Raw genomic sequence first — 26,176 nt, 5'->3', positions numbered from 1 at the left:
ATTAAAATCTTGAAAGGAATAAGGATAGAGTTCATATGAATAAACTAGGGATTACTACTTTTTATTGATTGAACATTATAATTCTATTTCTTGTCCTTCATATTAATTTTGGAATCAAACAAAACTCCCTTTTTAATCGCTTTTGTAATTAATGTTCTTAACATGTTTGATGCATATTCTCAACCATTGTCGTTGGAGTCGACCTAGGTTAACACCCTAGTATTACATTAAATTCTGTTTATATTTTGATGAAGATTCGTGACAAATCTCTTTTCATCACTATCTCTCTTAGAATAAAGGCAACACAATGAGGGTTTTATACCAAAAAGGTTTTGATATACTCTTACATCAAACACACATTAGGAAAAAAAAACCACTAGTCATATCAAACAAGGCAATCACACACCACTGCAACACACAACTTTTAACCAATACTTGCTCAACTCTCATAATAATACTCCAATGTATGAAAATTCATATGATTCTAGCACTTACAACACAATTTAAAAGGAAAAACATATAATAAACATTTATACACATACGAAAATACAAGTCTGACATGTAACTTTCATAAATTGTAGTAGTGTTTCCTCCATTTCATTCATCCTCTCAGACAGAGGTTTTAAAAATTGTTGCCCTCTTGGAGGTTGAGATAAGGATGCTTGAAAATATGATAATGGAGGTTGAAAATTAGCATTGGACAATGGTGTTGCTGCATTATTACTCTTTGATGTAGGACTTTATTGATTCCAATGATAATTTGGTTGAGTTATATTGGCTTGATATCAAAAATCAGAATGAAATAGAAGTTGTGATCTCTAAAAATTACCCATGTAATAAATCTACTCCTAAGGTTCTAATGTAAATATATCACATGCTGTCATAAGATTTCCACCATAAAAATTACATACCAATAGGTTCATTTGTGCAACTTCAGCTTGAAAATTACTAACTCGTTGAGTCAAGGATGCAAGTTGTTCAGAAAGTAATTGATTTTGCATATGATTTTGGAAAGTACTTTTGCTTCAAATCCTCCTCTTCTTGTAGAATGCCTCTCATTGAAATTTTGATACATGCTAGTTGCCATCATCTAAATTATTTGTTAAGCTTCTTTTAATAATTTTGTATTAAAGATTCACCAGCAGCTACATCCACCATTGTTCTAGTGGTAATGTTCATTCCATTGTAAAATGTTTCAAGTTGCATCCATTCTACAATGCAGTGATGAGAACACCATTACAATAGCTCCTTATATCTTTCCCACGCTTCAAAGAAAGACTCACCATCATGTTGCATGAAGGAAGTGATTTCTCCTTTCAACTTAGTAGCCTTTGAGGGAAGAAAATACTTGATCAGAAATTTATTCACTAAGTTTGTCCAAGTTATTATACTTCCATGTGGTTGAGCTTGAAGCCAATATTTCGCCTTATCCCTTAGAGGAAAAAGAAATAATATCAAACGGATGACATCTTCACTCACCCCATTAATTCAAATTGTGTCACACAACTATAGAAAGTTAGGGAGTGCAAGTTAGGATCATAAAAAATGCTTCCAAAAAATTGGTCTTGCTATACCAAATGTGATAAATCCATATTTTGTTAGTTTTTAATTAGTTTTATAGGATTTTTCTTAATAGAAAAGAGTAATTTGGGAGATAAAAACTACACAAAAATATATAATAGTTTAATAAATTCAATTTTTATTTTTAGTAATTAAAATTGTTTGGATTTAATAGAATTCTTATGTATTTTTGTTGTTAAACTAGTAATTTGCAGGAGATTCTAAGTAAAAATACATGAGTTAGAGGTATTAAGAGGTCAGTTGGGTTGAGCGTTGTCACTTTAGACACAAAAAGTGAATACTTCAGAGGTTTGGAAGACAAATAAGGTGGAGCATGTAACATCCTTTAATTTACTGTCTAAAATTACATAATAATTTATACAAGACGAAGAAATTAAATATATTTCGTTCAAAACTTGTAATATAAGGAGATGATAAAATTTAAAACCTTCTTATAAATAAGACCATTCACAAAATTTTACAGAAGTATTAGAATAATAAAAGATAAATTGTTCCTTACTAATCACATTTACACTAAAACATTAGAGAAATATATATATATATATATATATATATATATATATGTATTGAACTCCATTTATATGCAAAGTGTTAATATTTACAAATTGTTATTAAAATACATTTAGGACTTCTTATAAATACATTTATGTAGTTGTAAAAAGTAATAAAATTTGAAAATCAATGTGAGTTCCAAGTATCGTCTTTAAGGATTAGGTCTATCAATTACCACTTCACAAATCAATAACTAGTTGAGCCAAACGAATTTGGAGTGTTTTGAATCATTTAAAAAACAAAAGCAATAAAGTGCACAAATCTAAAAAATACAGCAAAATAGAAATACGAATTTTGTATTAAAATGCTATGTGAAAAATAGGTAGGAATCACTTCACCAGACTTTCAATTGCAATGTAATCATGTTCTGGATCCTTAAGAATTCTAGTTGATTGATAATCAATTTCACTTCTTTAACCAAAGGATAATTCCTTACCTCATTGATCCTAATACCTAATTAAACCTCCCTAATTCCTTAGGTAAAATTTAATCTAATATTGCATTAAGTTTTGAAAATTATAGGATTACTAGATTGTGATACTTATTCCTAATATCTCAATAACTTAGGCATATGATTCAGATATGAGAAATAAACTCAATTTCCATTGATGAAGATTCCTCTAGGTTCAATTGAATGAAGGATTAGTTCACAACTGCATTAAAAGTAGAATCACATATTCAATTCAATCAAAACCTCAAGGTTCAGATCCAAAATCACATCACAATATCAAATTTGGATCTATGATCCCTAACAAAAAGAAATCAAAACATGTTCCTAAAAGAAAAAGAGAGAGAAAGAGTAGAAGAAGAGAAGCTGCAGAATTTCTTTATAAATTCAATCCCTAGCCTGATTCCTCAAGGTCCAGAGTTTGGATGTCACCCCCAATCTTCCTTTCTAACTCTCCTAAGGTGTAGAAATGAAAAGAAAACAAAAAATGACCAAAGACTTTTAAATCTGAACTCTTAACAACTATTTATAATTTTTCCTGCCACCTTCCACATTGACACTTTAATCACTGAGAGTAATAACGTAGAAAGTCTTCCAGAAGCTTCTAAGGCTGAAGTGGGAACTCTAAAGTCCAAAGTTGACACTTAAAAATAGTTTCCCAAATTCTATTATTTTGTGTGAACACTCTCAGTACTTAGAGTGTCCACGTGCATGTGTTTTATGCAAATAAGTCTTGTGCTTGGCTACTTTAAGTGACCAGAGTGTACACTCAATTCTGCGCGTGGCTACTCTCAGCATTTAGAGTGGACACTCTATTCTACGCATGACTACTCTCAGCACTTAGAGTGGACACTCTCTTTGATTTTAATGGATTTTCCTCTGCAAAGTATTAACTCTATGCACCCAAAGTAGCTATGCCTAACACATAATACTTGATTTTTCATCTTTTAAGCTCAATTCCTCTACTTCCTTGAGTTCAATCTTCAACTCAAACATCTTTAGCTCAAGCTTTTACACAAAATTAAGTCTTTTTAAGCAAAATTGTCCAGAATTGGAATAAAATCTAAAATTCTAAACTATTTACACAATTATGAATATTAATGCAATTTTTATGATATTTTCAAGTTTATTTACTATTTAACTCCTTATTTACTAACAAAAACTAGGCTAAAAATATAGTAAAATGTGGATTTATTAGGTTCAGTCCTAGTCTTCATCATAGTGCCAACCCTCTATCTCCGCCAGCTCTTCTGGGTTCAAATATTTATCCTTTCCAAGATCTCTAGAGTCAACTTCAACCTTAACACCTATTACTCGCGCAACAGATAACTAGGTTAGTCTTCCAAGGAGATCATGATCAAGGAAAGTATATAGATAGTTCACAACTGCTAGATCCTAACTGTTCCTCTATAAATATAAACACATAGTGTTGTTTACAAGAAAATCTTAGCAAACACTATAATCCAAGTCTATTTCCAAAGTATAAACATGGCTAGATACATTATCATAGTCTACAACAAACTTAAAATAGCAAAATCGTTGATATTCATTAAACACATGGTGTATCCTTCATTGTACAAGATAGTCTACTAATCTAATCTACCTTTGTGGTGCCGTCATCCTTATTCCCTGAAACATTTAGTAAGGATGGACATCTACTTATCATTGAACATAACTTAATCTCAATGACTAACATCACAATATAATTATAATCATAGAATAAAAGAAAACTTAATAATATCAATCACAAAAATAGTATATTAGTGATTCTCACATAATCATATCTACATAGATTTTATCACAAGACATTATATTTTTCTATTTCAAATATGCACTCATAATACACTGTGATCACAGATATACGATACCTCTAACACTTCTTAAAGGTCTTACATAGCTAGGTAAATAATCATTGATTAGCCCATGCACACAGATGCATCATATACAATAATGGGCTCGTTAGTAAAGGTATAGTAATAAGTCTAGTCAGGAAATGAGTGTCAGGCCATGTAACACATTCGTGCTCAGAAAGAGTGTATACACATACGCGAATGTCATTCATCACTCTACGTTTTTCTCTAGATTTCCACATCGTCTCTAGACTCTATACTCTCAATGCATCTCTAAAACTATTTACATTAGTTCCTTCCACCACTTTATACTCATCCATATTACTTATCTTATCAATATCCTTGTTTTGCTAAAAGATCATGCTTAGTAAAACACTTCCAGACTAAGCCATAACACAACATGTTTCCAGAATACAATACCACACCAAATTAGCTGAACATTCATCATTAACTTTTTTATTACAATCAAACACTACCCAAATGAAATGCCAAGTTCCCCAATAATATTTGATCTCAATAGATCAAATATACACAATCAACTTTTACACAACGATGAATATCATCCAGATAGGTATTTACAAAAAAGAAACCCAAAATAGTATTATTATAAGTACAAAATTTCATTATGTTATAAGGATAGAATAGAGCCCTCCTTACTTTGAAATAAAGATTATTAAGGAGATTTATGAAGAATATCTTTCAAAGAACCAGGATCTTCCTACATATTTCTAAACTAGAACACCTTTGAGAAGAGAGAAAATAGAAAATCAAAACACATTTGAAGAGTTGAGCTCCAAGGAACTTAATTGGAGTCAAATGGATTGGACGTCTGAGTTCGTATTCAAGGAACGTTCAAGGTTTGAAAAGGAAGTAAAAGTTTAGAGAAAATTCAAAGGAAACAAAACTTGAAATGAAAATGAAAATTTTCATGCTAGAAATTCCTTAAATACCTTTTAGCTCATGCACTCTTGCTTAAGCGAGGCCATTCTTGCCTGGGCAAGAAAATTAGACAGAAGAGTTTTTCTCAGTTTTCTGATATTCTCGCCTGAGTGAGGCTCATTCTCACTTGAGCGAGAAGGGGTCTAGAGAGTTAGTCATTTTTTCTGTGAGTCCTCGCTTGAGCAACTCATCTCGCCTGCACAAGATCTTTGCTTGCTTGAGTGAGAGGATAGTTGGGCTAAGTTTATCCTATCTTACCTACCTGAGTGAAATTGCTCTTGAATCATGTGATTCTGTACACTCCGTCTCGCCTGAGCGAGACCCCCTACACCAGACCTCTATTAAACACTCATTAAATAAAATTAAAACATTCCAAAATTACCTAATATAAAACAATTTATCAAATAGTAAATGAAAAGAAAGTGTTATAGAGTGTAGGCACTTTTAGCACAAAAAGTGAGAACTCCAAAGGTTAATAAGTAAGAACATGGTGAGCATAACTACTTTTCATGGTAAAAGTAGCCACTCTGAAGGCTTTAGGGGAGAAAGGTTATGCGCGTAACTTGATCAAAATGTTGCCAAGCCTCACCATGAGATAGATGAGTGATTATCCCATCACTCTTCTTATTCCTAGCACGCCACGTCATGTGAGGAGTTGAGCTAATAGACACATACAACCTTTTGAGCCTAGAGATTAAAGGCAAATAATGCATTCTAATTTATGGTACATCTTTATGCTTATCACTTCTACCATTTCTTCTTGGTTTAAACCTAGTTTCTCCACATAATTTACAATTGGTCAAAACAACATTGTCTTTGTAATAAAGCATGCAGTCTTTCAAACAACAATCAATTTTGACTTCTTTTAAACCAAGTTTAGAAACTAATTTTTTTGCTTGGTAAAAAGTATTTTGGGGATAGTTAGGTTAGGGACTAAGTTCACTAATTAATATAGTCTTTTCATCAAATGAACTCTGACTTTGATTGTTTTTTAACTTTATGGTTAACATTCTTACTGCTAAAGATAACTCTGAACGCACACACCCATCTCATAAAGGCTTGTTTGCTGCCTCTAAAAGACTATAAAACCTTGCAGCCTCTCTATTAGGTTCTTGTTTAGCTTTAAAATCACAACAACATCATAAACCATTTCCTGATAACAACTATTGCTTTCTTCCCAACTCACATTACCTACATCCTCACTTGATTGGTGAATACTTGAATTGCCTAATTGATTTTCTATATTAACTACTTCCCTATGTTCAGTCTATATCTAATAATCATGTTTAAATCTAAAATTATACAGATCGTACCTAATTGAATCGATATCCAAAAAATTTCTACACTTGAACTTAGAACAGGGACACCTAACTTTCTAGTCAGTAATGAATTGCTACGAATTACAATAAACATGTATGAATTCCTCAACACCTTTATAGAATTCAGGTTTTATTCCTCCCGACCTGGGTGTAACCTATCATACATCCATAAATGATTTCCAAGAAACATCTGGATCAAGAACTATATAAACTTAATACAAGCAAACAATACTGTATCAACCTTTTATTTTACATTACACAAAATTCTAATATAAATTTTGGCAGAATCTCTCCTAATACATGAACATCTCCTTATGTATGTTAACCCCTCTAAATTTCCTTCACACATAATATATATATTATATAAAAATATATTAATCAAAGCATAAAAAACATACAAATCACAATCCTAAATCGTTATAGAGCGCATCTCTTTGTAACTCCACAACATGCAAATTCTATAATCTCCGCAAGCAAAAACAATTTCACAACAAACAATAATCAAGTTCAGGGAAGGGCCTCTATACCTCCCAGTTATACAATCTATAGTCCTACAACTTTATCTTAGAAATTATAAGTCTCTATTATACATCTAAAATTAAAAAAACTAAACCGATTAAAAGTTAAAGTATCGTACCAGGAATATAATGATGTAAATTACTTTTCAAATGGATGCTCCAACCACTCGCAAAAGCCAAAAAACTGAAGATGCTAGAGAGAGACAAAGAGGGAGATGAGAGAGAGAGAGAAGAAATAGTGAAAAGTGAGGAAAAAGGAGGAGGCACGATTTTGATGTGTTTCACATATTATAGGCGAATTTTTTTCGTCTGTACATGGTTTAATGAAAAAGAACGTTTTGCATGTTCACTTAGAGATGAAAAATCTATTTGTAAATCCACCAAAGGTAGTTATAGACAGAAAAATCTATTTGTAACGAGCTATATGAAAAGTCAATAAAATTTTTCTAAATTTCTGTTTGTAAATCCACTGAAGGTTGTTACAGACAGAAAAATCCGCCTATAACGAGCTACATAAAAAGTCAGTAAAAGTTTTCCAAGTTTTTGCTAAAAAATTCCCACTTCATTTTCAAATTATAGACGAAAATTTTTGTTTGTAATATTTCACGCCAAATGGTGAGCCAATCACAGAAGAAAATAACAAACAAATTTTTTTTTGTATGTAATACAAATGGATTTATAGACAAATTTTTACAAATAAAAAAAAAATATTTTTCATTAGTATTACAGACATGAAAAATCTGTCTGTATTAAGCATGTTTCTAGTAGTGAAAGAACGAAAGAGTTTAAGACAATCAAAATATACTCAAACAAGTTGCTTGACATAGCTAACAAGGTAAGATTACTAGTTACTGTGTTTCCAATTCTAGAATTGTAGAAACAATTCTTGTGACGGCGCTCAAAAGATTTGAGGCTACAATCACCACCTTAGAGAATATCAAGTAGTTGTCTAAAATCACAACAGTGAAACTTTTAAATGCCTTATAAGCATAAGAGCAAAGGCATGCAATAAGACAATAAGGTGCTATTGTGGGAGCCTTACATGCCACACATCATGAAAATGCAAGATACGACAAGAAAAAATCTTATCCTTGATGAATCTATATTTTTACTGATATTTTAGCATAATTCTAACACAATTAATAAGAAAAATATATGAAGAAAGTAGAAAAACTCAAAAAAAAGAGAAGGAATTGAAGTTTGTTTACATATGTAGTTATTTTAGCAATTGTAGAAATTTTGCTTAGAAATTAAGTTTTTAATCTTGTTTTTGAAGGAATAAATTGAGCAAGGATCATGGAAATGGAGGCTTGAAGATAAGGAAGAAGAAAGAAGCAAGTCTAGACTCCAAAAACACAAGACCAAGAAAGTGCAGACTGGGCGTGATCACTATTGTCAGTAAAAGTGATCATTCCAGAGTTCAAAGAAGAAGAAAACTTGGGCGTTATCACTTCTGCTAGGAAAAGTGAGAGATCCTGTGAAGTCTCAGACTTAACATGTTGGGCGTTATCACTTTTATCAGTAAAAGTGAGCGTTCCAGAGAGGCAAATATCAGGAAAAGCTTTGCGTGATCACTATTATCAGCAAAAGTGAACGTTCCAGAGAGCCTTCAACCTGGTGAGTTGTGCGTAATCACTTTTATTCATAAGAGTGATCACGCGCAACCACTTGAGCTCTGCGTAATCACTTTTATCAGCAAGAGTGATAGTTCTAGAGAGCCTTCAATATCAGGAAAGTTGCGCGTGGTCACTTTTTCTCATAAAAGTGTTAACGCGCAACCATAAACCTTCTGCCTGGCTACTATTTCTCATAAAAGTGATAACGCGCAAATCTGGAAAATTCTATAAATAACAGAAACGTGCAGATTTTTTGGAGTTCATTTTTTTTTTCTGTTTTTCTGTTAGATCTCGTTGAGAGAGCTTGAGAGAGAAGATTGGGGTCAAGTCTTGAAGCTTCCAAAAAGAGGAATCAGATTGGAGCTTCCGGCTATGGCTTCTTGGAGTTTTTCTTTTTCTTTTTCTTCTTCTTCTTTCTCTTCTCCCATGTTTGAGTAGTTTTCTTGTAGTTAGGGGTTTATGGAACTCGAATTGATGTATTGATTTGACTCTTACTTCTGAATTTTGGGTTCTTAGATTAATTGAATTGTGAATTCTGCTTTTCTTGCAATCTATGAATGGAAATTCGTATGATTCATCAAAGAGGAACAATTACCAATGAAAGTTGGATATGATTCTCCGATCTGAGTTAGCAATCAGAATTTGGGGATTTCTTAGGGATAAGGAGACTTAATTCTGCAATCTTAAGGTTCTAAGTCTTAATGCAACTTGAAATTGAACTTCACCTAAGGGATTATGGTGGTTTAGTTGCTTGTTAGGGTCAATGAGTTAAGGGATTAACCTTTGGCTATTAATATGCGAAACTGATTGTCAATTAACCAAGTTCTTGAATTTTCAGAAGCATAATTGAATTAATATTGACATTCTTGTAAAGTAAATTCCTAACTACCTTTCAATCCATTTCTAATCTCACATTGCATTCATTGATCTGTTTTTCTGCACATTCTTCTTTACTCTTAATTGCTTTGGTTTATTGCTTTTGTATGTTACAATTCTTCTCCCAAATTCGTATGGCTCAAATGGTTACAATTTTGTGAATTGATACTTGAAATCTAAATTTCCTGTGGAGACGATATCCTGTTCTTAAAAATTACTCATTACTTGCTGTAATACTAGTGCACTTGCTAGTGTTTAGATTGCTAACAACAATCCTCCATGTCATCATTATGAAAAAATTGGTCATCTTCCTTTCAAATGTTGGAGGAGGCCTAATGCACAATGCAATAAATGCAACCAAATAAGACAATACCAAGATAAAGAGATTAAGATTGTGGATCAAGAGGAAGATCATTTATTTGTTGCTACTTGCTTCTCAGACTTTAAATTAAAAGAAGGTTGGCTAATTGATAGTGGTTACAATAACCACATGACCAATAACAAAAAAACTCTTTAGAGATTTGATGTTCACTAACATCACCAAAGTCAAAATAGGTAATGGTGATTTCATCTCAGCCAAGAGAAAGGAAACAATTGTAATAGTAAGCTATTAAGGCACAAAATTAATTCATAATGTTCTTTTAGTTCTTAAAATTGATCAAAATTTATTAAGTGTTGGTCAACTGATTGAAAAAGGAGAATTTAAAGTTACTTTTAAAGACAAACATTGTTTGATTAAAGATGAAGTTGGTCAAATTTTAGATAAATTAAATAATTTTAAAAAAATAAAAAAATATTAATTAATTTCGATTCATTTTATAGTTAATATTTGACTCTTATAATTAAAAAATTTATCTAAATTGGACCTATATAAAATTAAAATAAATAAATAAATTTATCATCTACATATATTATATTCTATAAGATAAAGTAGGATAATATAATTAATTTTTAAAGACTTATCTAATATATACCAATAATTGAATACGTTAAACTTAACTTTATTTTATTTATTTTGTCATGCAATTAAATAAATTTATAATAAGTTATTAAAAATTTATTAATTTATTTATTTTATTTATTTTTATTTCTTATCATCGAAATTACTAAAAAAAATAATATCCAGCAAATTATGAGATGCTTATCGAGATTTGATCAAAATTTATTAAGTTTATGTTTTATTTTATTTTTGTTTAACTTTTTTATTTTATTTATTCTTAATAATGATTCAACAAACTTTTATTAAATTAATAATTTTATCATGTATTATTTCAAACTAATTAAAATAATAATAATTATTGTAATATTGACCAGTCAATATATATATATATATTTTGTTGAGATAGACCAATGTTAATTTACTTTGATTTCCAAAATTTAAAGAAAAAATAAAAAATCCCCTTACAAGGATAGATCAGTCACAAAATTGAAAATGTTATAACACGCAGACTCCACGTTAACATTACGTTGAAGAATTCTTGTGTAAAGGAGACACAAAAAAGACACAATCAAATACCGTCTTTCTCTTTCTCCTCTCCACAAAATCGAATCGAAATCAAAACCCATCCCAACAGCATCGTATCTCATGCACAATCAAAGAACGTAGAAAGTTCCCAATCCCCTTCCATTGGCCGGAAAAATGGCGTTGCCGGCGCCGGAATCAATCTTCCTCGAAGACTTCGGCCAGACGGTAGACCTCACGCGCCGCATTCGCGAAGTTCTGTTGAACTATCCGGAGGGAACCACCGTCCTCAAGGAGCTCATACAGAACGCCGACGATGCCGGCGCCACCACCGTTTCCTTCTGCCTTGATCGCCGCTCCCACGGTTGCGATTCGCTGCTCTCGAACTCCCTCGCGCAGTGGCAGGGCCCGGCGCTGTTAGCCTACAACGACGCCGTCTTTACCGAAGACGATTTCGTCAGCATCTCCAAGATTGGTGGAAGCAGCAAGCACGGACAAGCTGGGAAGACTGGTCGCTTCGGGTAATTTTGTTATTGCGTTTGTTGGATTGAAGTTATTCTGCTGAAGTGTGATTGGGTTGATTAATGTTGTGTACTTGCTTTGGTGTTGATGATTGACTACAATGATTGGTTCAAAGCCAGGATTTAGGTGTGAAGTTGTTGCTGTAGTTTTAACTGGGAAATGGTGAGAGAAGTGATAGTTTTATTGTTGTAGTGTTCGAGTGTTTTTGGTGTTTTATGGATGGTTTGTTTTGTTGATCTACATTCCCTTTTCATGTACGAGTGAACTGTTAGAACTGAGGCAGGACTTTGTGTATTCTAATGCCAAGGCTCTGATAATGAGAGCGGTGTGTTGGAATGTCATGATAGTTTTTATTCATAAAAATGAATGAGGGATAATGTCGTGTTTTAGTGCCTGTCATTTTTAGTGTATCTGTAGATAAAGTTGTTTGTGTATATATTTTTAAAAATTTTGTCTTCTAGTTTAGTTATCGACATTCTCTTTCCCTTTCTATCATATATTTTTGTAAATAATTTTCATATTAACCCAATATTTAGGTTCTTTGTACTTATCTAATTCCTGTCTTCATTTTTGTTTCTCTGTATGATTCTTAGGGTTGGCTTCAACTCAGTGTACCATTTGACAGATCTTCCCTCTTTTGTGAGTGGCAAATATGTTGTATTGTTTGATCCTCAGGGTTTTTATCTTCCTAGAGTTTCTGCAGCAAATCCTGGGAAACGGATTGACTACACTGGTTCATCTGCCCTCTCCTTCTACAATGACCAGTTTTCCCCCTATTGTGCTTTTGGTTGTGACATGCAAAGTACTTTTTCTGGAACATTATTCCGTTTCCCTTTGAGGAGTGCAGATCAGGCAGCCAAAAGTAAGCTCTCAAGGCAAGCATACTCACCAGAAGACATTTCCTCTATGTTTGTTCAACTCTTTGAAGAAGGCATTTTGACGCTTCTCTTTCTAAAGAGTGTGCTGTGCATTCAAATATACGAGTGGGAGGCTGGAGAACCTGAACCAAGGAAAATTCATTCTTGTTCTGTTACTTCAGTAACTGATGATACAGTTTGGCATCGGCAGGCATTGGTCAGATTGTCCAAGTGTTTAAATACCACTACTGAAATGGATGCATTTCCATTGGACTTCTTAATTGAGATGGTAAATGGAGATGAAACTGAGAGGCTAACAGAGAGATTTTATGTGGTGCAAACCATGGCCTCAGCATCAAGTAGGATTGGTTCTTTTGCTACTACTGCATCAAAAGAATATGACATTCACTTGCTGCCATGGGCATCAATCGCGGCATGCATTTCTGATAATTCGCTGAATGTAATTTGCAATATCTTATACTTATGCCTGTTGCCTAAGCCTCCTCTCTCTCTTCCCCCAACACAGAATTCAAGTTGTTGCTATAATTTTAAATTTTACCTTTGGTTCTGCACCCTTGGTAACTGTCATCTACTCATCTTTGTGTGAATGTGGACACAGTTGAAAGTAGTGGCCCATCTAGCCCTGCAATTAATTTGACTGCAACTTTTGATTGAAAGCTAGGCATATATTTGAAGTCTAATAACTTCTTGGGTTTGTTCAGAAAGTCTTAAAAGATTTTACTCCTCTGGTGAGGTTTTGGGAGATCAATGGGGGTAATGTTTCATAGAAAATGCAATGCTTGCTGTTTCTTGTTTGTCTTGGTTATAAAGGAATGTTAGGATCTTAATTACAAATTCATGATTTTATGACTTTTGGCTTCTTTATGGTGTTCTGGTTATAACATTTAAATCAGAGATGTATCTTTAACTGGCCATCCAGAGCATTTGAGCTCTTTACTGATATGGACATCCTTCTTTGTTTTGAGGTCCTTTCTTTCCTTTTTTTTCCCTGTAGGCTATGGGATACTCCATAGATGTTCATGTTTCTAGTAGTAAATTTGTCCTTTGTTTATCTGAAAATAATAAATGTCTGAAATTTTAAATTCATTTGAATTTTGCATGCTGTAACTTTACTTTTAGAATATTGTTAAAATTAAAGCTGCCATTTTGGTGAATCCGTTAAGATATTTAATGCAGTCAATGATGCTGATACGTACCAGAGTGACAATATGGAGAATAGAGAGAATTAAAGAAGGAAACACAGTACACTTAGTATTTGTATTATTTGTGATAAAGGAAAATTACACAGAGAGAAACATCCTCTGTCCAGAGCCTAGCTCCTATAGAAGAATCACAAGGAATCTCCTATCCTAACAGAAATTATCCAGCCAAAACAGAAAATGAGCCCCCCACGTACTCTCATCATTCTAAATAACAGAGAATTACTCTCTCTCCTATAACCACCTTCCCGCTACTCAGGCCATAAACTTTCCAAGCCTTAGGATTAGTTCCCAATTCATGGACTAGAGGCTCCTTGGGCCCAATTCCCTTATGTGCTCCATCAATACCTCCTTCTTCAATAATAGTCTTGTCCTCAAGATTGAGGCTAGGAAATTTGCTTCTAAAAATCACTTCATCTTCCCACATTGCTTCCTCTGCTGTCCTGCCAGACCAATGTATCAGCCATTGATTCACCCTTTCACCATGCTTCATGATGCTTCGAGTTGCTAACACTGACCGTGGTTCCATCACTTCAGAACCATCATCTTCTAAATCTGCAGGTAATTCAGCTTGCACTTGATAATCACCAATTGCCTTCTTGAGGAGAGACATATGGAACATGGGATGTATTTTTGAAGATGGAGGAAGTTTCAATCGGTAAGCCACTGCTCCAATCCATTCCAGCACTTCAAAAGGTCCATAGTACCTAACTGAAAGTCTAGGATAGATCCTAGTCATGACAGATTGCTTCCTGTGTGGTTTCATTTTCAAAAAGACCCAATCTCCTACCAAAAAACTCCTTTCATGTCGATGCTTATCAGCTTGAGTCTTTATTCTGTCTTGCACTCTCACTAAGTGGTTCTTCAATTGTCTAAGTGCTTCATCATGGTCGATCAATTCGTGTTGCACAACTTCTACTCTAACTTCTCCTTGCATACATCTAACCACAATAGGAGGTTTTCTGCCATAAATTGACTCAAAATGAGTAGAAGCTGTTGAATCGTGGTACGTAGTGTTATACCAATACTCCGCCCATAGCAGCCATTGGACCCATCCCTTAGGCTGATCAGTGATGAAACAACGTAAATAAGTCTCAAGACACCAATTAATCACTTCCGTTTAGCCATCCATTTAAGGATGGTAAGCAGTACTCATCTTCAACATTGTATCTTGTAATCGAAAAAATTCTTTCCAAAAGTGACTCATAAACAAAGGGTCTCAATCACTCACCACTGAATTGGGAACACCATGCAATCTAACTACTTCCCTGACAAAAATTTCAGCAATCCCCTTAGCTGTATAAAGATGTTTAAAAGGAATGAAGTGAGCATACTTGGTCGGCCTATCAACAACCACCAAAATAGCCTCAAATCCCTTTGAACGGGCAATCCTATGATGAAATCTAATGAAATTGGGAAAGGCTGTAGGAGTCCTGCTTGAGCAGTAGCCAAATATTTCTGTAGCTGACAAATGTCACACGTTTGTACATATTTCTGCACCACACTCTTCATCCCATGCCAATAAATGTTAGCAGCCATGCGTCGGTAAGTTCTATAGCATCCTGAGAGTCCCTGTTGCGATGTAACATGAAATTCCTGCAACAAGTTAGGAATCCATGCATATTTCTCAGAAATTACCAATCTGTGGCCATAGAACAAAACTCCTTGCTTATAAGAAAAACCAGGTTGTTTATTAGATCCTTGTTCCAGTTCCTCAATGATCTTCCTCAACTTTTCATCTGCATGGACCTCTGTTATGATGGCCTGATTGTCTAACCATAAGGAAAATACACCAGAGTGCAATTCCAACTCCTTTCCACGCCTGGACAGTGCATCCGCCCCTCTCTTTGTATACAATCTCAAAGCTATACCCCAAAAGCTTGGCTAACCAATTTTGCTGATTGCCATTGATCACACGGTGCTGTAACAAGTGTTTGTGACTCTTTTGGTCTGTATAGGCCTTGAACTTTCTCCCTAACAGATAGGGACGCAATGCTGGATGGCTAGGACTATGGCCATAAGTTCCTTCTCATGTGCTGACTTGGAAACATTTCTGTCACTCAGAGCTTTGCTGTAATATGCAATAGGTTTTTTCTCTTGCATAAGAATAGCTCCAATTCCAATGCTCGAAGCGTCACACTCCACTTCAAACTCTTTCTCAAAGTTTGGCAAAGCAAATACCAGAGCTGTAGTTACTCTTACCTTTAATTCTTCAAAAGCTTTTTGGGCCTTTTCATTCCAACAGAACCCATCTTTCTTTGTCAGCTCAGTTAGGGGTCTTGCAACTTTCCCATAGTTCTGAATGAATTTCCAGTAGTATCCTGTCAGTCCCAATTCCCTTGTGGGCTCCATTAGATGCATCTATTAGAACCTTTTTTTTTGGGAACTATTTTGGTATCTAAATAAGTATGATGAAAATGATAAACTTACCTATGAAAAGGATATTACATGTATAGCATTTAGAAAGTAGGGCTTTATTGATCACAGACCTTGAATTTTTTACAGGCACTGTAGATTGCAACAATAGGCTACCTATGGAAAATTGGACTTTAAAAGTTTTTGTAAGTCTTAATCATCCATAAAAATTTAAGGAAAAGATAAAAAGGAAATAAGACAGTAAATCTACTAAATTGATTGAGTCACCGTAACATGAACAATAGGCTAATGCTGCCATAAATTCACATCGGAGAAGTGAAAAACTAAGGGTTGTCCAGGTCTTCAAGGTGGCACTGGGAAGGGATCTCCCTACATTACCTTTGACTAGTCTTTTCTTGCATCTGATTTATTAAAAGTTTAAAACAAAAGATGGAACACCAATTTTGACCATTTTTATTGAAGGATAGTTTCCACTTATTTTCTTGAAGGGGTTTCTTTAATGATATTTCTTCATCCTCATATTGCCATGTTTGGTTTTTGCAGAACAATGTTCTTAGGACTGGTCAGGCATTCTGTTTTCTTCCACTGCCTGTTAGAACTGGCCTCAGCGTACAAGTCAATGGATTCTTTGAGGTTGCATCAAATCGTCGTGGGATCTGGTATGGGGATGACATGGATAGAAGTGGAAAAATTCGCTCTATCTGGAATAGGCTTCTTCTGGAAGATGTTATAGCTCCAGCTTTTGTGCATATGCTGCTTGGCATTAGAGAATTGCTAGGGCCAACGGACATTTACTATTCTTCATGGCCTATTGGTTCTTTTGAAGAGCCATGGAATATTTTGGTTCAACAAATATACAAAATCATTGGTAATGCTCCAGTTATGTATTCAGATTTCAATGGAGGAAGATGGGTATCACCAAGTGAAGCCTTTCTTCATGATGAAAAATTCACCAAAAGCAAGGACCTTGGTTTGGCGCTGATGCAACTGGGAATGCCAGTCGTGCATTTGCCTAATTCATTGTTTGATATGCTTCTACAATATAATTCCAGCAAGGTAGTTACTTCTGGTACAGTACGCCAATTTCTTAGGGAATGTGAAACATTTAATTATTTAAGCAGACCATACAAGCTTCTATTGCTTGAATATTGCCTAGAGGACTTGGTTGATGATGATGTTGGTAGAGAAGCATATGATCTTCCTTTACTTCCATTAGCAGATGGAAATTTTGCGTCATTTTCGGAAGCATCAAAAGGAATCTCTTATTTCATTTGTGATGAATTAGAATACAAGCTGCTGCAGCCAGTTTTTAATAGAGTAATTGATCATAACGTTCCTCCCAATATCTTAAGCAGACTCTCTGGTATAGCAATGTCCTCAAAGACCAATGTTACTCTTTGTAGCATTCATCATTTTGCTCAACTATTCCCTGCATTTATGCCAGCTGAATGGAAATATAAAAGTAAAGTGTTCTGGGACCCTGAGTCTTGTCAAAAGCCATCATCATCATGGCTTTTGCTATTATGGCAATATCTAGGAAAACAGACTGAAATATTGCCGCTATTTAGTGATTGGCCAATTTTACCTTCCACCTCTGGGAACCTGTTAAGACCTTCCAGACAACTTAAAATGATTAATGGAAGCAATCTCTCTGATGAAGTACAGGATATCCTTGTGAAAATCGGATGTAATATATTGAAGTCAAATTATGCAATTGAACATCCAGATTTATCTAATTATGTGTGTGATGGCAGTGCAGCAGGTGTTCTGGAATCAATATTTAATGCATTTTCAAGTGCTGATGCTCTGCAAGTTTCACTTGATATTCTAGTAACTGAAGAGCGAAACGAGCTCCGCAGATTTCTTCTTGACCCTAAATGGTATCTTGGACACTCTATGGATGAATTTAGCATAAGGTTTTGCAAGAGATTACCTATATTTCGAGTCTATGGCCGAGAGTCTATTCAAGATTTCCAATTCTCTGGCTTAGAGAATCCTAAAAAGTACTTACCACCATTGGATGTGCCGGAGACTATTTTGGTGGGAAGTGAGTTCATGGTTAGATCCTCAGATATCGAAGAGGATATTCTGTCAAAATATTATGGAGTTGAGAGAATGGGGAAAGCACAGTTTTACAAGCAACATATTTTTAATAAAGTTGGGGATTTGCAAGATGATGTTCGTGATAGCATAATGTTATCTGTTCTCCAAAATTTGCCACTTTTGTCCCTTGAGGACATATCTATTAGGGACTTGTTGAGAAATTTGAAATTCATCCCGACACTCACTGGTGCTCTCAAGTGCCCTTCAGTTTTATATGATCCTAGTAACGAAGAACTGAATGCATTACTAGAAGACTCAGATAGTTTCCCTGCTGGTGCTTTTCAAGAATCTGAAATACTTGATATTCTGCGAGGCCTGGGCCTCAAAACTTCTGTGTCTCCAGATACTGTTTTAGAAAGTGCTCGATGCATAGAACGTCTGATGCATGAGGATCAACAGAAGGCATATTTAAAAGGGAAAGTTCTTTTCTCTTACCTAGAAGTTAATGCATTGAAGTGGCTTCCTGATCAAGTTGTTGACAATAAAGGAGCAGTTAACCGAATGTTGTCACGAGCAACAACTGCTTTTAGGTCTCGCAGCATAAAATCTGATCTTGAAAAGTTCTGGAATGACCTACGGCTGATTTCCTGGTGCCCAGTGATGGTCTCTACTCCATTTCAGTCATTACCATGGCCGGTTGTGTCATCAATGGTTGCTCCTCCAAAACTTGTAAGACCACTAAATGATTTGTGGCTAGTCTCGGCTAGCATGCGGATACTGGATTGTGAATGCTCTTCTACAGCTTTATTATATAGCCTGGGATGGATGTCTCCACCTGGAGGAGGTGTAATTGCTGCCCAATTACTGGAGCTTGGAAAAAACAATGAGATTGTGTCTGATCAAGTTCTTAGGCAGGAATTAGCCTTAGCAATGCCAAGGATATACTCAATACTGACTGGAATGACAGGTTCGGATGAGATTGAGATTGTAAAAGCTGTTCTTGAAGAAAGTCGGTGGATTTGGGTGGGGGATGGATTTGCAACTTCTGATGAGGTTGTCCTTGATGGTCCTCTTCATTTGGCTCCATATATACGTGTTATACCAGTTGACTTGGCAGTTTTCAAAAATTTGTTTCTAGAACTTGGTATTCGTGAAATCTTGCAACCTGCTGACTATGGTAATATTCTTTGTAGGATGGCAGTTAGAAAAGGATCATCTCCTCTTGACATGCAGGAGATCAGGGCTGTGACACTAATAGTGCATCATCTAGCTGAAGTTTACCATCATGAACAAAAAGTTCAGCTCTATCTGCCAGATGGGTCAAATAGACTTTTTCTTGCTGGTGACTTGGTTTACAATGATGCCCCCTGGTTGCTTGGCTCGGATGATCCTAATGGCTCATTTGGCAATGCATCAACTGTGGCTTGGAATGCAAGGCGAACAGTTCAAAAATTTGTGCATGGAAACATTTCTAATGATGTAGCAGAAAAGCTTGGAGTCAACTCTCTTCGCAGGATGTTGCTGGCTGAGAGTGCAGATTCAATGAATTTTGGTCTGTCTGGAGCTGCTGAGGCTTTTGGACAGCATGAGGCTTTGACTACACGGCTTAAGCATATACTTGAAATGTATGCTGATGGACCTGGGACTCTATTTGAGCTGGTACAAAATGCAGAAGATGCAGGAGCTTCTGAAGTAATATTTCTATTAGATAAGTCTCAATATGGGACTTCTTCTATTCTTTCTCCTGAAATGGCTGATTGGCAAGGTCCTGCTCTATATTGTTTCAATGACTCAGTTTTTAGCCCTCAAGATCTTTATGCAATTTCTCGTATCGGTCAAGAAAGTAAACTTGAGAAGGCTTTTGCAATAGGAAGATTTGGTCTTGGATTTAATTGTGTCTATCACTTCACAGACATCCCCATGTTTGTTTCTGGAGAAAATATTGTAATATTTGATCCTCATGCCAGTAATTTGCCAGGGATTTCTCCTTCACATCCTGGTTTACGAATTAAGTTTGTTGGACGACAGATTTTGGACCAATTTCCTGATCAATTTTCTTCTTTGCTGCATTTTGGCTGTGATTTACAACACGCTTTTCCTGGTACTCTATTTCGATTCCCTCTTAGAACTGCAGGTGTTGCCACCCGTAGCCAAATTAAAAATGAAGTTTATACACCCGAAGATGTCAGATCTCTCTTTGCTGCTTTTTCTGAGGTGGTTTCTGAAACATTACTTTTCCTACGTAATGTGAAATCTATTTCTATTTTTGTAAAGGAAGGAACAGGACATGAAATGCACCTACTGCAATGTGTAAGCAGAACCTGTATTGGTGAGCCTGAAATTGGATCTACCAAAGCCCAGGATGTATTCAACTTTTTCAAGGAAAGTAGACGTGTTGGAATGAATAGAGTTCAGTTTTTGAAGAAACTTAGCCTATCCATTGGCAGAGATTTGCCTTATAGATGCCAGAAGATCCTAATTACAGAAAAAAGCTCAACTAATCATAATTCACACTATTGGATAACCACAGAATGTTTAGGTGGTGGGAATGCTCAAAAGGGAACATCTGAAAGAGCCAATAGTAACTGCCACAATTTTGTTCCTTGGGCATGTGTAGCTGTATATTTGAATTCTATTAAGCTTGATGGAGACTTGGTTGAAAGTCCAGAAGGGAAGGATGAATGTATTGTTTCTCCTGATCTGTTTCGAAGTGCTAGTTTTCCTACACATCTACTGGAAAATTTTGAAGGTCGTGCATTCTGCTTCTTACCTTTACCAATCTGTACTGGTCTTCCTGCCCATGTAAATGCATACTTCGAATTATCATCAAATCGCAGGGATATCTGGTTTGGTTCTGATATGACTGGAGGTGGAAGAAAGCGCTCAGACTGGAATATTTACCTCCTTGAAAATGTTGTTGCTCCTGCCTATGGTCATTTACTTGAGAAGATAGCATCAGAGGTCGGCCCTTGCAATTTGTTCTTCTCATTATGGCCAACAACATTAGGCTTAGAACCTTGGTCATCAGTAGTACGAAAACTTTATCAATTTGTTGCTGAATTTAATCTTCGTGTATTGTATACTGAAGCAAGAGGAGGTCAGTGGATTTCAACCAAGAATGCTATATTTCCCGATTTTACTTTCCCCAAGGCAGCTGAGCTTATAAAAGCATTGTCTGGTGCTTCCCTACCTGTTATTACACTTCCACAGTTACTTTTAGAAAGGTTTAAGGAAATCTGTCCATCATTGCATTTTCTGACACCGAAGCTGTTAAGGACTTTGTTAATCAGAAAGAAGCGTGAATTCAAGGACAGGGATGCAATGATTTTGACCCTCGAATATTGCTTACATGACTTACAAGAATCCATGCAGTTTGATGCTATATCTGGCTTGCCTTTGTTACCACTTGCAGATGGCTCCTTTACTTCAATTGATATGAAGGGGGTTGGAGAAAGAGTTTACATTGCACGTGGTGATGAATACGGCCTTCTTAAAGATTCCATTCCTCATCAACTTGTAGATTGTTCTATTCCAAAAGAAATTCATAGAAAACTTTGTTACATTGCCCAAACAGATGGCACAAATATTTCTTTCTTGTCATGCCAGTTGCTTGAGAAACTTCTTGTGAAATTACTGCCTGTAGAGTGGCAGCATGCTCGACAAGTAAGTTGGACTCCTGGTATTCATGGTCAACCCAATTTAGAATGGTTGCAACTACTGTGGAACTATCTGAGATCATATTGTGATGATCTTGTGATGTTTTCTAAATGGCCTATATTGCCTGTTGGGGATGACTGCCTGATGCAGTTAACACCAAATTTGAAAGTGATAAAAAATGATGGATGGAGTGAGAAGATGTATTCTTTGTTGTTAAAGGTTGGATGTTTATTCTTGAGACATGACCTGCAATTAGATCACCCTAAATTGGAATACTTTGTGCAGTCAGCAACAGCAAGTGGTGTATTAAATGTGTTTCTAGCTATTGCCGGGGAGCCACAGAAGATTGAGGGGTTCTTCATTGATGTGTCTGAAGGGGAGCTTCATGAACTCAGAAGTTTTGTTCTTCAGTTGAAATGGTTCTCCGAAGAGCAAATTTATAGCACACACATTGAAATCATCAAACACCTCCCGATATTTGAGTCATATAAAAGCAGAAAACTAGTAAGTTTGAGTAAGCCTACTAAATGGCTTGGTCCTACTGGTGTTCGTGAAGATCTTTTAAATGATAATTTCATAAGAACTGAATCGGAAATGGAGCGGGTCATTATGAAAAGGTATTTGGGGATGAAAGAACCGACAAAAGCGGAATTCTACAAAGATTACATTTTCAATCACATGTCAGATTTCTGTTCAAAGCAAGAAGTTGTTTCAGCCATTCTGCATGATGTACAGCTTTTGATTAAAGAGGATATCTCTCTCAAGCCTTTGTTCTCTTCTGCACCATTTGTTCTAGCAGCTGATGGATCTTGGCAACAACCGGCTAGGTAATATCACGTGTGTGTATTTTCAAAAAATTCTCTCGTCTTCCATTATTATATAAAAAAATTCCTTTTCTGTGATTTTGCTTCTAAATGCTCAGTACTGGTAGGTCAGTTTTGTACTAGGAACAACATTAATTTCAAATTTGCAATGTAACTTGTTCAAGTTTCTTAAATTTGGAACTTAAATTCTTTCAACAAATAATGCAAACATGTATGTTGTCTGTGATGTTTCCTCATCTTTATTCTTTTTTAATTGGTTGATGAATTTGGTTATTTAAAATCATTTGTGTAACTTGAATGTTGATATTACTTATTACACTAGACGTATTTTGGCATTAAAATAAATGGTAGGAAACATCTTTCATATCTGAAGAGTTGTCTACTAACCTTTTATTAGAAGGCTGTTTGTTATGGTTGAGTAGTATTTGCCATTTTAGCATTATTTTAAGCTGTCACTCATCTCCCACAATTGCAATATTTGGTATAGATGTATAATATAATTGTATATGTGATTAATATTTATGGTGTTTGTACTAGTCTGAAGCTCTTATAAGAAACCATGCTATTTTGTACCATCTGAACTTGCTGATGTTCCCCCTTTACATATAATCTGCTTGTGGGACCAAAAGCTAAGCTAGCTTAAATATGAAGACGTAATATGATTTCAATGATTTGTATTAATGAGGAGTTTATTGATATTTCAATGATCTATATTAAATTAATTAGCTTTAATAATATTTAAAAGAATGGCATTAACCTGCTACCTTAACTTGATTGGAATTTAGTCATGCTTTGACATCAATATATGTTTGCAGTTTGTGTTGGAGTTTGACTCAACCAAAACAGGTCATGAATCAATTACTTTGATAAAATCATACTGTAATTACTAATTAGACACCAAAATATTTGTAGATTAATCCAACTAAGTTTTTTAAATGCATCCATTGAATTTCAGGTGCAGCTATCGTTGATGTCTTATCCTGGAAGGGTTAAGCTGCTTTATTAAGAATTTTAGTTGCTTAAAGCCTGACATTGTTTGGATTGCTGACTATAATGTTATTGCAGGCTTTATGATCCTCGGGTTCCGCAGCTTAGAAAAATGCTGAATGGGAATGTTTTCTTTCCATGTGACAAATTCTTAGATCCTGAAATTTTGGATACTTTAGTTTGCCTTGGACTTAGGACAACTCTGGGTTTTACTGGTTTGGTTGATTGCGCTAGATCAGTCAGCCTGTTGCATGATTCTGGGGACACTGAAGCCTTCAAGCATGGTAGACAATTACTGGTTTTTTTAGATACATTAGCATTTAAGCTCTCAAATAAAGGAGAAAGTAATAATGATGATCAACAAGGAGTCATGGCTGCAGGATGTAGCACTGTAATGGATGATGCTTTTGTATATGATGGCTTTCCTAAAGATGAGAACTCACTTACTGATATTGCTTCATTTGTAAGCAACTCGATTTGTGATATGGTAGAGGATGAATTTTGGTCTCAATTGAAGCTAATTTCTTGGTGTCCAGTAATTTCTGATGCAGCTGTTAGGGGACTTCCATGGTTAAAACCCAGTAACCAAGTAGTAGCACCCCCCACTAGTGTGAGGCCTAAATCACAGATGTGGATGGTATCTTCCTCAATGTTCATTTTAGATTGTGAATGTGACATGATATACCTACAAAATAAACTTGGGTGGATGGATTGCCCAATAGGTGTTTTAACGAGACAGTTAATTGAGCTGTCCAAGTCCTATCAAGAGCTTAAGACACATTCACTGCTGGATCCTGGTTTTGATGCTCAGTTACAGAAGGAAATACCTCGCCTTTATTCAAAATTGCAAGAATATATTAATACCAATGACTTGAATGAATTAAAAGCAGGGTTAGATGGTGTTTCATGGGTTTGGATTGGTGATGATTTTGTATCACCAAATGCACTTGCATTTGATTCACCTGTAAAATTTACTCCTTATTTGTATGTTGTTCCATCTGAACTGTCAGAGTATAGAGATTTGATGATAAAGTTAGGAGTTAGATTAAGTTTTGGTATTTCAGACTATCTTCATGTATTGCAAAGGTTGCAGAATGATGTGCATGGACTTCCTCTTTCAACAGATCAGTTAAATTTTGTCCATTGTGTACTTGAAGCCATAGCAGAATGTTTCCTGGAGAAGCCACATTTTGAGCCTTTTGATAGTCCTTTGTTGATTCCTAATGATTTTGGAGTTCTGATGCATGCTGGAGATCTTGTATATAATGATGCACCTTGGATGGAAAACAGTTCTCTTACTGGGAGACATTTTGTACATCCAAGTATCAGCAATGAATTGGCAGACAGACTGGGTGTACAGTCTGTTCGATGCCTCTCTTTAGTCAGTGAAGATTTAACTAAAGATCTGCCATGCATGGACTACAATAAAGTAAATGAGCTTTTGGCCCTGTATGGAAACAATGAGTTTCTGTTGTTTGATCTTCTCGAGTTAGCAGATTGCTGCAAAGCAAAGAGATTGCACCTGATTTATGACAAGAGGGAACATCCTTGTCAAACTTTGCTGCAGCACAATTTAGGTAACTTTTTTAGTTATTTTTTTAATAAACTTTCATATTTTTGTTAAGGAAAATATATAGGCTTTTCTTTCAACAGAACTGCAGATATTAATGTGGTTGATGCTTCTTGTAATCTTGTTTTGTTGTTATCCTCATCATTTGAGAAGCTCATGCTATTTGTCATATAAACTTTTTATGGTGTGCTAATTTGATCTCTGGTTTTAAGCATTTCCCCAATAATATTAATAAATGGAAGATTTTGTGATGTGTCAATTTTAGCTGTAGTGCAGTGTTTATATGGTTGGATGCTGATGATGCCTTTAAAGACCAGATTATGTTGCTGAATACTTGATAATTTAATCGGTGCTCTGCTTCTCTCCTTCTAAATGCTTAGCATAATTGGAGGATTTTATGATTTTTACTTGGAGGGTTCTATTCTTTTTCCTTTTGTTCTATATGGTTTTGGAGGATGATGTTCTTCTAGGTCAGAGAGGTGGTGCTAATTTTTTTAACTCAAGGAGTGGTGTCACCAAGGTAATGGAAATTGGCTTTGTCTGTCTGGGTTGGACTGGTGGATTGACCATAATGACCTGCCTACTCCAAGTTGGGAGTTGAGCTATGTGATATGAGAAAAGGCACGTCTTATTAGGTCTTACTTTTGTAGACTGGAGAAGAGTCAGAACTAGCATGGTAGTCAAAATCGCGAGTTAACACGTAAAATCATACGATTTTACGATCTAACGCAGGTCCAATGATCCCGATCCTGGGCTGGAACTCGTTTTGGTGGGATTTCTGGGATCGCACGATCTTCCTCGTGAAATCGTGGAATCTGCGATCCTGGGCGAGTTGTTTGCCCTATTTTTAGGGTATTTTTTTTCACTCTTCTTTCCGATTTCTTGCCTCTTTGCAACCTGTGAAGCGCACTTCTCTTCTTCCTCAGCACAGCAAATCTGTTCATTCCATTCTCTACCCT

The 26,176-nt window shown here is 35.4% G+C and overlaps 1 protein-coding gene and 1 non-coding gene across 2 annotated transcripts in view; both read left to right on the top strand.

Moving 5' to 3' along the window:
- The first annotated feature begins 1,216 nt into the window (after positions 1 to 1,216).
- On the top strand, positions 1,217 to 1,323 carry LOC113870528. Its single transcript, XR_003505551.1, has one exon. It is a non-coding gene; the product is annotated as a small nucleolar RNA R71 (small nucleolar RNA).
- Positions 1,324 to 11,302: 9,979 nt separating this feature from the next.
- LOC113868414 (sacsin) overlaps positions 11,303 to 26,176 on the top strand; it is a 36,028-nt gene continuing 21,154 nt past the window's right edge. The window contains exons 1-4 of the mRNA XM_027503971.1: positions 11,303 to 11,682; positions 12,277 to 13,000; positions 16,680 to 22,663; positions 23,726 to 25,224. Of these exons, the coding sequence (XP_027359772.1) occupies positions 11,339 to 11,682; positions 12,277 to 13,000; positions 16,680 to 22,663; positions 23,726 to 25,224 (8,551 nt within the window). The 5' untranslated portion in view covers positions 11,303 to 11,338. The remainder of the gene's footprint in view (positions 11,683 to 12,276; positions 13,001 to 16,679; positions 22,664 to 23,725; positions 25,225 to 26,176) is intronic.

This window comes from Abrus precatorius, unplaced genomic scaffold, assembly GCF_003935025.1.
Source record: "Abrus precatorius isolate BTA unplaced genomic scaffold, Abrus_2018 Scaffold6, whole genome shotgun sequence".
NCBI lineage: Eukaryota > Viridiplantae > Streptophyta > Magnoliopsida > Fabales > Fabaceae > Abrus > Abrus precatorius.
This window is presented reverse-complemented; position numbering and strand designations above follow the sequence as displayed.